General features: G+C 42.1%; 1 protein-coding gene across 1 annotated transcript in view; it reads left to right on the forward strand.

Annotated features, from left to right (window-relative positions):
- Positions 1-5,859: 5,859 nt before the first annotated feature.
- Positions 5,860-11,817, forward strand: part of C5H4orf50 (chromosome 5 C4orf50 homolog) — a 77,731-nt gene continuing 71,773 nt past the window's right edge. Inside the window, 2 exon segments of the mRNA XM_054031179.1 lie at positions 5,860-6,143; positions 8,009-8,147. Of these exon segments, the coding sequence (XP_053887154.1) occupies positions 5,860-6,143; positions 8,009-8,147 (423 nt within the window).

The following is an 11,817-nucleotide window of genomic DNA, read 5'->3' on the forward strand; positions in this document are numbered from 1 at the left end:
TGTGACTGCAGAGCAGACAGTACACCACAGTCAATTATGTCTTAAAGCATGAAGAGGAGATTGACCTAAAATTTCAACATAGGAAAGGAATAACCAAGTAGAGGAACATGAAGGTAAGATAAATATCTGAAAGGGAATAAAAAGAGAAACACAATAGGCTCCTGGGGGAAATAAAGGGAAAGCATAATTACATTAACCACAAAGAAGTAAACATGACACTACCCCAACCAATAGAGTTAGATAAACATAAATGCTAACATTGACCATTTGAACTAGTAGACAAAATGAAATTACAGATTAAAAATAATCAGATATGGGGAAAGTTGTTAAAGGTGGATAGTGATTAGAACGTCAACAGAGATCCTATCGTCAAAGGAAGGAAAATAAATTATAATGCATTATATCAGATCTGGAAAGACAATTTCAAGAAATAGAGGTAGTTCTCATAGTTTCTAGCACTTGAGAGGCAGGATGAAAATGATAATGACAAAAAAACTGATGGAAAGGTATATGATGGGAGCTGAATACTAGATGTGAAAGAGGACTAGAAGTCTCAGAGTAGGAGGATCCACCTAGATATTGGTTGGACTATGAAATAAGATGAACATAGACTTCAAATAAAGATATCAGTCAGGATTAGCTGCTGAAGAAATTTGAGACTCCAAGAGGCTTATTATGCAAGAAAAATTGGTTTATGTGAGTAGCTAAACAGAAGGAAGATGATTTGTTCTAATGACACAAAGCACAATTGAATTTATATACAATCAAGCAAGTCAAAGGCATGATCCAATAGGCTGGAAAATTCTGACCCCCCTACAGTGTGCATGAATCAAATAGAAAATGGAGTGTTTAGAGAACGTGTCTTTTTAAACGATAGAGAATTAAAGACTTCAGCAGTGCAGTGATGGAACTTGGAACGAAGACGTCTTCATTGCAAAAAGCTGTTTAGGCATTAAAAAGGAAGGACATAACTTGACGCTGTTGAAGAAAGCCAATACCCAAAGCAGGTGATGGGGGGGAAAAGCAAGGAGAGTACAGTTGAAAAGTGCATTTCACATAGAAAAGAAACAGAAACTCTGCTTGTTTATCACTACTTTGGAAATAAAACTAAAAGCACAAGAACAAAACTGTCACTCAGCATTTGATTCAGCAGTAAATGCTCTGGAAGGACAGGAGATGGTCTCATTGCAAAGCAGCAAAAGTATGGAACAGGTTTGTTTTTGTACCTTTTAATTCTTGTGTTTGAATTGATGTGTTATATTTTGCAGCAATGGAATCTGCTGATACAAGTGGAATTTTCCTCATAGAGTTTTTGGCATTTTGTCTTGTCTTATTGCTGGGCTGATGGGATTCATGGCTTTTGAAGTCTGAGATGTTTACTTTCACCTTACTAACCTTTCATAATTGGTATCTCTTGTAGGAATGATAGTACTCATCACTTGTTAACTGATTGTATTAAACCCAGTGCAAAATATATTGGGCCTCCTTGAAACAGGTTTTACATCAGTGTAGACACCTCCCCATTGAAATATGCTAAGGCAAGAATGCATTGCATTCTCCATGATCAGATGTGAAGCATATGGGTGGGAAGCTGGTAATTCTACTGTTACCTGTACTGTAAATGTCCTGCAGGTAAAAGGCTTGAACCACACTTAGCACCCTTGCAAGGTACTGAATGGCCTCAGTTTGCAGGATGGATCTAAAGTGAGGATGTGCAATGCACATACACTAAATTCATGTTAAAAAAAATTAGAGGAGGAAAAAAAGAACACACTCCTATCTAATGCATTCACAAAGCATATCAATGGGATGGGGTACACCTAGAAATCTATTTCTAGTGGACACAGAAATCCAGGTTAGGTTAATCTTCCTCATTCTAAGTATAATTAACTAAGGGAAGTCCTTTCTCTGTCAGATACTTATACAGAGTTGGTAATACTTTTGAAATATGAACCTTGCACTGAAGTTTGTTCCTACTATGCAATGGAGTTGTCTGGATTTTTATGATCAATAGGTTGTGTAAATTGCACACCTAGTTGTGCATTCAAAATTCACAGAGTTAATGTGAACTAAAAATACCAAATTATATTAATGGCTGTAAAGTATTACCCTCTGGCTCCATCCAAGAAAGCATTTAAGCATGTGATTAACTTTAATTACAAAAGTAGTCCCATTGACGCTAATAAAACCACTTGGGTACTTAAAGTTCAAGCAATTGCTTAAGTACTTTGTTGGACTGTGTCCGGAGCACTCAGCACCTTACAGGATCAAGTCATGAATGTACTAGAAGCTTACCGATGCTTAGTTCTAGTCAGACATTTCAAGGTGCTATTTCTATTTAAATATGTTGCATCAGATTTCATTATATTCATACTGATGAATAGAAATTCATTTATTAGCAAGAACATCTAATGGATTTATGTGGATGGAAACAAATGCACAGATTTTTAAATTGACGATTATATCATGGCCAATCCATCCTCTCCTCCTATATGTGTAGGCTACTTTTCACAATACATGATACCCTGTACTAGGAACTTTTTACTCATTGTTTTCATGTTGCCATTTGAGTTACATTTGATGGCAGGACACTAAGGAAATTTTTTTAAAAGGCCCTTAATTTGGCTTTCATTTATGCATATAAAATCACTAGTGTGCATTATCAGCATTTATTATATGTTTCTATTATATGTCCATTTTCAGTTACACCTATACAAACTTATGGAATGCAATGGAGTTGCACAGGTGTCACTTATGGGCCTATGCTGAAGAAGAAATGTGTAAAGGAGGATGTAATAGGGCCTGAAGAACTTTTAGTACTGTTGTTGATGATGATGAAGCTTGACTTTCAAAACGCAGGTTGGCTTTGCAGGGCTGGCAGTTAGGAAAAAACAACAACATGCTTTTACTACAAACCTGGCAAATTTCAGCAGGAAATAATTATGAGTAGAGTGACCATATTTCCCTATGCTGAATACGGGACACCGGGTAAAATTACTCGTATTCAAGCGAGTCCAACAGCAATCAATCAAAACTATGCAACATTCAGATTAACATCAAGTTGACTGAGCCCGTGTTAAAAAAAAATACTGTGTAGCTGGATTCTTTTTATTTACTTTCTTATCTTTAAGGCTTTAGGGTTTACACAGAGAGGGGTGATGCACCCACACTCCCATAAGCCTCTCTTACATAGGGAGGGTGACTGACCCACCCAATCTTCCCTGCCCGGCACTCTCCACCCTCCATGCCTGGCTGGGCCCCCGGGATTGACCCGTACCTGGTTCTATATCTTCCCGAAGTAACATGGGGGGCACGCAGGGTCACATGCCCCCTTCCCCAGATTTCTACCAGGGTTCACACCAGAATGTGGCCAACAGCAGCCTTTTGGCTCTGTGCGGGAGGGAAGGGACGGTAGCTACTTTCAGCCACAGGGGAGGAGGACAGGGAAGGGATGACGACCTGGCCTGTGCCTTTGCAGAGCTCATCTCTCACCCCCGCTCCCCTGTGGCCGGAAGCAGATTGTCCCTTCCTGCCTGCAGTGTCGAAAGGCAGCTAACACCTCCAGGCTGCTGCTGGCCAGCGACATAACCCAGCTGCCTCCTGTCCCTTGGCTACAGCATGGGCAGGAAGGGGTTAAGCCCTAAGGATGCACTGTGCACCAGGGCCCAGGGAACCTGACTACAGGGGCTTCAGCGAACTAGCCAGAGAGGTGGCTCAGCAGAGGAGGGTGCCTAGGGGACGGAGCAGCCCCGTGTTGCCTGGGGGTAGGACCCAGAATGGGAGGGGCAGGTGAAGAGGGTGCTAAACCTCTGCCTGGGGGGCTGCTGTGGAGCCTGCAGGGTTGGGGTGTGAACAGGCTGCAAATTGCTTCCCTCCTTCCCCAGCCACTCCAGAGCTTAGCTGAGGGGCGGAGAGGCATCCCTGTGCCAGCGCCGTGCAGGGCTTTGGCCCATGCAGGGCTTGGCTCCTCCTGGCTAGTGCTCTGGGCCGGAGGGTCTTGGGCTTTCCCAGGGTGCTGGCCCAGCCAGCGGCAGTGGGGGAAGGAGGGAGCCTGCTGGCCAGGCTATTGGTGAGCTGAGCATTCTGAACAGGGGCTGGTTCTCCGCACAGCGCTGGGAGCAGGACGCACCTGCCGGGGGGGATATGGAGGAGCAGCCGGGCTGGGGGTGGGGTGGGTAAAGAGGCAGAGCAGGGGAAGAGGGCAGCGAGAGGGTGAGCACCTAAATGGCCGATGGGTGGGCAGCAGAGGCGACACGTAACCGGATGCTACCTGGCGCCTGCCCGCACTCCCCGGCTGCCACAGCACGTAGCCAGTGCTGGCTGGAAATGGGACAGGAGGGTGGAGCCCTGCTAGCAGAGACACAGCACACAGTGGGGATGTGCTGACGCACCAGCAGAGGGAGTGGCCGGCCCTGCACGCTGCAGCTTCTCCCTGCCACCAGCCTTGCACACCCACCCCCATAGTCAGCCACTGGACCCCACACTCACCGCTGCTGGGCGGGCGGCTGCTGAGCAGGGATCCAGCCAGCAGCAGGACCCGCCAGTACTGATGAGGGGGAGACAGAAAATACGGGACAATTTGCCCGTTTGTAAGAAAAAGTTGGGACACCTGCAGGAGGGCTGAAATATAGGACCATCCCTTTTAAAACAGGACGTCTGGTCACCCTAATTATGAGGCAGTAAACATGGAAACCCATGGTGCAAATTTTAACATTTTTCAGATTGGAACCACACTTTGAGCAATATATAAGCTATTTGTCTTTGTAGATTAAGGTCCTGATCCTGCTTGTTACAATGTGTGAGGGAACCCCTGTGCCTGCATGAAATCAGTAGGGCTCTGTGTGGGTGCAGGAACACACACATTCTACTTGCAGGACCTAGATTTGGAATGCAAGCTCTGTTTAGACTGTAAACTCTTCAGGGCAGGGGCCATCTCTTTGTTATATGTTTGTACAATGTCTAGCACAATAACACACTGGTTTCTAGGCAATACGAAAATACAATACAAATTAATAATAATTAATATATTTTCCAAAATGATATACTTGAAATGTGGAGATAAAATCCTGTTAATAAGTAATGGAATTTTTATGTGCATCTTCTCATATCATCTTGAAAACATTCTTCTGTAGGCTTTTAGCTGCAAGCAAGACTTTCTTGTTTTCCTTCTGTTGCAGAGGAGACTTTTTAAAGTTACGAGATGTCTGTATGTCAGAAGACTTTAGCCAGTATTTCTCTGGTTGAGTGTGAGTCACTTTATCTTTGTTGTAACATTTTGTGTTCAGAAAATACTTTGGAACATAACTCTATAAAAGACCAAAGCAGAAATACATTTTCACCCTGCCCACTTTTAACTATCAATTAAAGACTCTGAATGTTTCTCATAAATATTCATAATTTGCCTTTTGAACCAGTCAAACGCCTCTTCTGCTTACTCTCTATTTTTCTGCATTCAGACAATCCAAAGAATGACACAGTTGTGCTAGAAGCAGAAGAACTATTGTAAACCCATAAAAGTACTTCATATTGTTATCTTCCTCTGTGTTTACCAGGAAATTACGTCCACTTCAGTCCCAGGTGTGATGCATAACTCCTCCATGAATTTGACTCATAATGTCTTGTATGGAGTTCTCTTTTGCTGTAAACTGAGACTCCCTTCATACATTTTGAATGACTTTTGGGCTAATGAAATGTATGTGGTTCTCTCATGAATAATAAACGTGTTCAGTATCGATAAAAGGCATTCATCTGAGCACCACAGAAGCTAAGGCGAGCACTTAAACATCTTCTGAAAAAAGAAAACATTCAGATTGCGTTACAAGTGGTGAACCTTAAACTTAAACAATATATTTTTTTATCATGGAGCCTTCATCTGAAAGAGGACAAGAATTTTGTTATTGTATTAGAGCACCCAGTAATGAAGGATTTGATGTTCTGAATCTTAATGTTAAAATTGATACTTCCTGGATTTTCCAGGATTTAGAAGATGTAGAGCATGGAAGTGCAAGGAAGTCTGAAGGGGCAGTAAACACTGCTGAAATGGAGACCTTGAATCTCAGAATAAAACAGCTGGAAAAGTCAGAGCAAAAACTGAAAGACATTTTAGAGGACTACACAAAGTCTAATTCTGCACAAGGAAACAGGTAAATGCATTTTTTTGTATTTTAGATTTTAAAGTAGGTAAAATATGTGCTTTTTCTATTGGATGTCATAATATAGCTTAACAGTTCTAGAATGAATGAAAACATGGATTCCAGACTGACTGAATTATCAGATTATAATTCTAATGATCAAAGTCTATCATTTTATTACATAATTCACACATTTAAGACCACTGGACTTATTTGACTATACTGGTAACATAGTTTATATTTCTTCCTCTTTTTAAAGTGAAAAGTTTATTTTGGAATCAAATAATGGTTGATGTCAATTATGTGTCCATTTGAAATTTTGCTTTGTATTGTCAAACAAAATCAGTAACAGTATTGCTCAAACTAATGACTCCATTAAGCATCAGTTGCCCTGGGTGAATGGTTCTTGATGCATGGCAATAGTGCTATTCAAAGCAAAGCTAGATGAAATAGAAGATATACGGGTAGGTTCAAAAGGACATTCGAAGATAATTGCCTGCATCGGCATATTTTATTTGTTTATTACCAAAGGTCTCAGCCTGTACAGCGTGCACACAAATAAGGACAGTCTGTGGCCTGAAGATCTTGCAGGATGCACCGAGATATCTAGAGGAGGGCAGGACTTTGTAAGGTTGTTTGTTTGAGAAGTTAGTGTATAATTATTTTAAACATATGCTTTGTGGAAGAAGTGGGGTTTCCAAGAGAGACTTGCATAACATGAGGCTGGTGACTTGGCATATTAGATTAGAAAGGGCCCTTCACACATAGAAGACTATATGGTAAAATGTATGGAGATGGGATTGAGAAGAGTAGAGGAATGGGGCATCATTGTGGGAGGACATAACAATGAGACAAGGCCTATGGTAGGATACAGGCTGTGGAAGATGAGGTGGGTATCAGTGAGGCTGGCGAAAAGGAGGTTGTGCTATTTGAGACAGGAGATGATCAGAGATTAGAAAAGCATTTTTGACCATAAGCCAGAGGAAGATTTGGGTTTTAGAAGTGTTTAGAATGTGGACAAGATTTGGATATGTCCTGTTTGAGAGGGAGGAGTCTAAGCTGGCTCCCATGTTGTGAGCCTAGGCTACAGAGAGGTTACTAACAAGGAAAGGAACATATTTTGTGCTAAATCTCAGTTTTATTGCCAAAAGTCAAAGCAGATGGGTATAAGTCACAGCAAGCTTTAATGTCCAGTATGAAAGATATCTTACAAGAGATGTTACAGGGCAGTATGTCTTGCATTAAGCCAGCATAACTTGTGGTGGGGACTTCCTATTGGTTCTCTAAACAGGAGGAATATATGATGTTACTGTTGCTGATGGTTACATTTACATTCACCAGTCATGGGTCTAGCAGAATCCTGGTGTCAGATAACCATGTCTCTTTTGGCTACAAAGTATGCCCAGTTATGGTGTCCATTTTGTATGCCACAACGGGCTGCCATAAACCCCTAATGAAATTATTCTGTTTGCTTATGGATTTCAAACTGCAAGTATCCTTTCCTCCTTGTGCATCTCTGCATCCCAGAGAAAGATTGCAATGTAGATATTTACAATTAAGTAGAGCCCATAAAGGCCTTTGAGATTTTTCAGTAAAATGTGCTACATGCATGCAAACACTATTTATAATTAATTGTTAATTAGTTATCAATGATCAGTTATTAACTATGAATGATCAGTGGTGTTGTGTTAATTACTATTATTGTTGCGAGAGAAAAGACTGTAAATAGAGAATTGAGGTGCCACAGGACCCTCTGTTGCTTTTTACAGATTCAGACTAACACGGCTACCCCTCTGATACTTGACGATAGATTTTTTCTCTTGAAACAATATTGTGATGTATTGATTCAGAAGCAATCCTATTTTTCAATGATGTAGAGCAAAGGAGCTGGAACTGTCACAGAAGAAACTTTTCGAAACAGTTGACCAACTGAATGCAAAGCTACAGCAGGTAGAAAATGCAAACCTACGTGTTAAAGGGAAGCTCCGAAACCTTCAGGTGGAACTGACAGATTTGGTAAGTTGGATATTGTTTAAATGAAATGCTTTCGCTTATCTCCATGTGGATGACTCGCAAATCAATCTTTCTACCACTAAACTGTCTCCTTCCATTGGTTCTCGCATCTCAGCCTGTCTGGCTGACATGTCTTCGATGACTTGTCATCTTAAACTGGATCAGCACTCCTTCCACTTCCCCACTTTTCTGTCATTGCTGACAACCCCACCATCCTTCCATCACTTATGTCTACAATCTCTGGGGTACCTTTGATTCCTCCTTCTCCCTTGTCCCAGATGTCCAGGCCAACATCTTCATTCTCCACAGATCAGTCCTAGTCTTTCCAGCCCCGTAGCTAAATCTCATTACATCAGCTCATTATATCCAGGACTGCAGCTAGAGTTGGGTGAGTAATAGATTGAGTCATTTTTTCTCTCTTTGGCCCAAAGAATATTTAAGTAGTTATACAAAGTGAACAGCTTCAGCAGGAGAGATTGAGAAAGCCCATCCCAGAAGAGTCTTGTGGTTAGGGTTCTCACTAGGAAGGGGGAAAATCTGAGTTCAAGTCCGTGCTCCAGATGCGGGGGGAAGATTCAAACCTGGGTCTTCTACATCCCAGGCAAGTAACCTAACCAGTGGTCTGAAGGTTATAAAGAGACATGGATGGATGTCTCAACTACTGAAACAGCCTCTTTTTCAGCCTGCCAATCATATGCATTGTCCTCCCTCAGTCCGAACGAAATGCAGCTGCTATACTCGTCATCCTTGCCCATTGATTTGACCATGGAACTCCCCATTCTGTATCCCTCCACTGGCTGCCCTATTGCTTCCAATTTAAGATTCCTGTCTCTACCTTCAAAGTTCTACTTAACTCTGCCCCACCCTACTTATTATTTGCCAGTACTCTCCCAGCCTTGTCTGACTTTTATTCAGCATCTCACAATGTCACCTCCCTGCCTACTTCCATGTGGCTTTCTACGCATGGTTTGACCTCCCTAAGCTCATCTGCAAAGCCTTTGCCCTGTCCACATGTAAGTCCCTCTTCTTCCTTAGAGTGAAACAAATGGTCTTATATATAATTTGCCTATTGTTGTTTTCATTTCCTTCCCCTTCTAATGTCTGTCTACTTGTCTGTCCTTAGACTGTCAGTTCTGTGGAACATGGACCGTACCTGAGTGTTTGAAAAATGCCTAGCACATAGCAGGTGCTATTGCAAATAAACACAGAAATATCTATAGGGATTTTTTTTAAAAAAATGCTTATCAGTAAACTTATTTTTTTCTCCATATATTAACACCCTGCTTTGGCTCATAGCTCATCTGATGAGTCCCTTGAATAGAGAAGCAATGAAAATTCTCGAAGAAAACAGCACATATCCATCTAAGCTAAGCCTACTTGATGTAGTGTGGTTCACAGTATTGCAGCTTTTACTGATTTATTTTCCATGGGTATATTTCCTTTTCATCAGCAGTTACAATTGCAGCATTTTTGTTTGAAGCTCATTAATGTAGTGAAAGGCAGTGTAGCATAGTATATCTGTAGTCATCGGCAGCTATCTCTTGATATAAGGATGATGTCTGCCAGGCGGAAAAAAGTCATTTATGACACTTAAGATGGCTGAGGAGTCCAATTCCTGCTCTGTGGGTTTTCCCACATCTATGACAGGTGGTTGCTTGGCAAGAGCACAACCTCTGGCCGGGATGCTGTACACTTTCCTTCCTCCTCTACCATTTCTCAGCCTCTTGAGTAAGGCAATTCTCTTCAAAGTGGGCTAAGGCTTGATGTATGATGCGACACCATTGCAGTCTATTCCCGGCCAGCTCTTCCCAATTTGTGGGATCAATGCCACCCTTCTTAAGATATACTTTCAGGGTGTCCTTGTTGTGTTTCCTCTGTCCCCCATGAGTTCTCTTACTATGACTAAGTTGAGAAAAGCGGACTTGCTTCAGAAGATGAGTACCAGCCTGCACACAATGGCCAGCCCAGAAAAATTGATGTTTCATAATCTTCACCTCAACACTGGTTATGTTAGTTGCAGAGAGAACACTGGCATTGGTGTGATGATCTTCCCATCTGATAAGGAGAATCATCCTAAGGGAGCGCTGGTGGTACCACTCCAGACACTTAAAATGGCTTCAATATGTCACCCATGTCTAGCACCCATAAAGAAGAGTGAGGATGACTATTGCATTGTAGACCAGGATCTTAGTTTCCATCCACAGATCTCTGTCAATAAAGACATGATGAAGCAATGGATCCTATGTTTGATTTTTATTTCGAGATTGGCTGTCTGGGAGAGGTGGCTACCAAGGTAAGGGAAAGGCTCAACATTTTCCAGGAGTTCAGCACTGATGACAATTTGTGGGAGAATGAGGAGCAACTTGTGCTGGGGCAGGTTGGGTGGAGCATCTTAGTCTTCCCAATATTGAGGGAAAGCCCCAGGCTACGATAGCCCCCTGAGAAAAGATTTAGAGTGGATTGCAAGTCAGATACATGGGTGGATTGTTGCATGACAGATCCAAGAGAAATGTAGAGAACAACACCAGCCATTGTTTATGGCATGTATTGACCTTACTAAGGCCTTTGATTCCATCAATCGTGAAGTGTTATGGAAGGTGCTGTCTAGGTTCAGTTGTCCATTGAAGTTCATTTGCATTCTCAGGCTACTCTATGATGGGATGACCTCCACTGTCCTTTGTAATGGGTTGGAGACAGACCCGTTCACCATCTGTGCTGGTATTAAGCAGGACTGTGTTATTGACCCAACCCTTTTTTCCATCTATCTTGCCGTGATCTTGATTCTTATTGGTGATTGCCTTTCTTCTGGAATTGGGATTGAGAATTGCATGGATGGCCAGCTCTTCAACCTGTGGCATCTTCATTCTAAAACTAAGGTCACCAAGACTGTTATTACTGACCTTCAGTATGCTGATGAGTGTGCTATCCTTGCGCACACTGAAGCACACTTGTAGTACCGCTGTACAGTCTCAGTATTGCTTCACATCACTTCTCAACTCCTTTTTCCATTTACCCAGGATTAGAGGTGCCCATGATTCTTTGACACTTCTTCTGGTCTCTGGAACACGTTCATAGAAATTGGAGTTCCAGTCCTTTTCTCTTCAAATGTCTCTTGACAGAGTCTTTCCATCGCATCCTTAGTTCTCCACATCCTTTCTTGCTGTCCTCTTCCTCCCTGCTTTCTTTGCTGATCGTTCTTCTCCCATTCTTATCACATGTCCAACCCACCTCAAATGTGGGCTCTCCAGCCTATCATTGAGGGTCCCAAGGTCATCTTCCCCATAATTTCTTCCATATGCACTCTGTCTACCCTCCCCTCACCTGCCATTCTTCTCAGTATATTTTCTATTACCTGTATCTTCTTTTCTTCCATCTTTTTAAGACCTTCCATAGAGCAGGCAGGGACAAACACTCAGAGCATACACTTTTCCTTTCAGTTTATTACTTAATTGCCAGTCCCATAATACTCCTGCCACCTTTTTTACTTCCACCCATTCACATTTGATTCTTCTTTTCAATTCTCCAGCTCTCCATCTGATGCTACTAAGTGTACTTCCCAAGTACACAAATTATTTTTTCTGATTCAGCTTTTCTCCTGATACTTCAATCAACAGCTCTTCGTCCACCTTCCATGCTCACATAACTTCAGTTTTCTTAGGCCAGTTTGTCGCCA

Source organism: Malaclemys terrapin, chromosome 5, assembly GCF_027887155.1.
Source record: "Malaclemys terrapin pileata isolate rMalTer1 chromosome 5, rMalTer1.hap1, whole genome shotgun sequence".
Lineage (NCBI taxonomy): Eukaryota > Metazoa > Chordata > Testudines > Emydidae > Malaclemys > Malaclemys terrapin.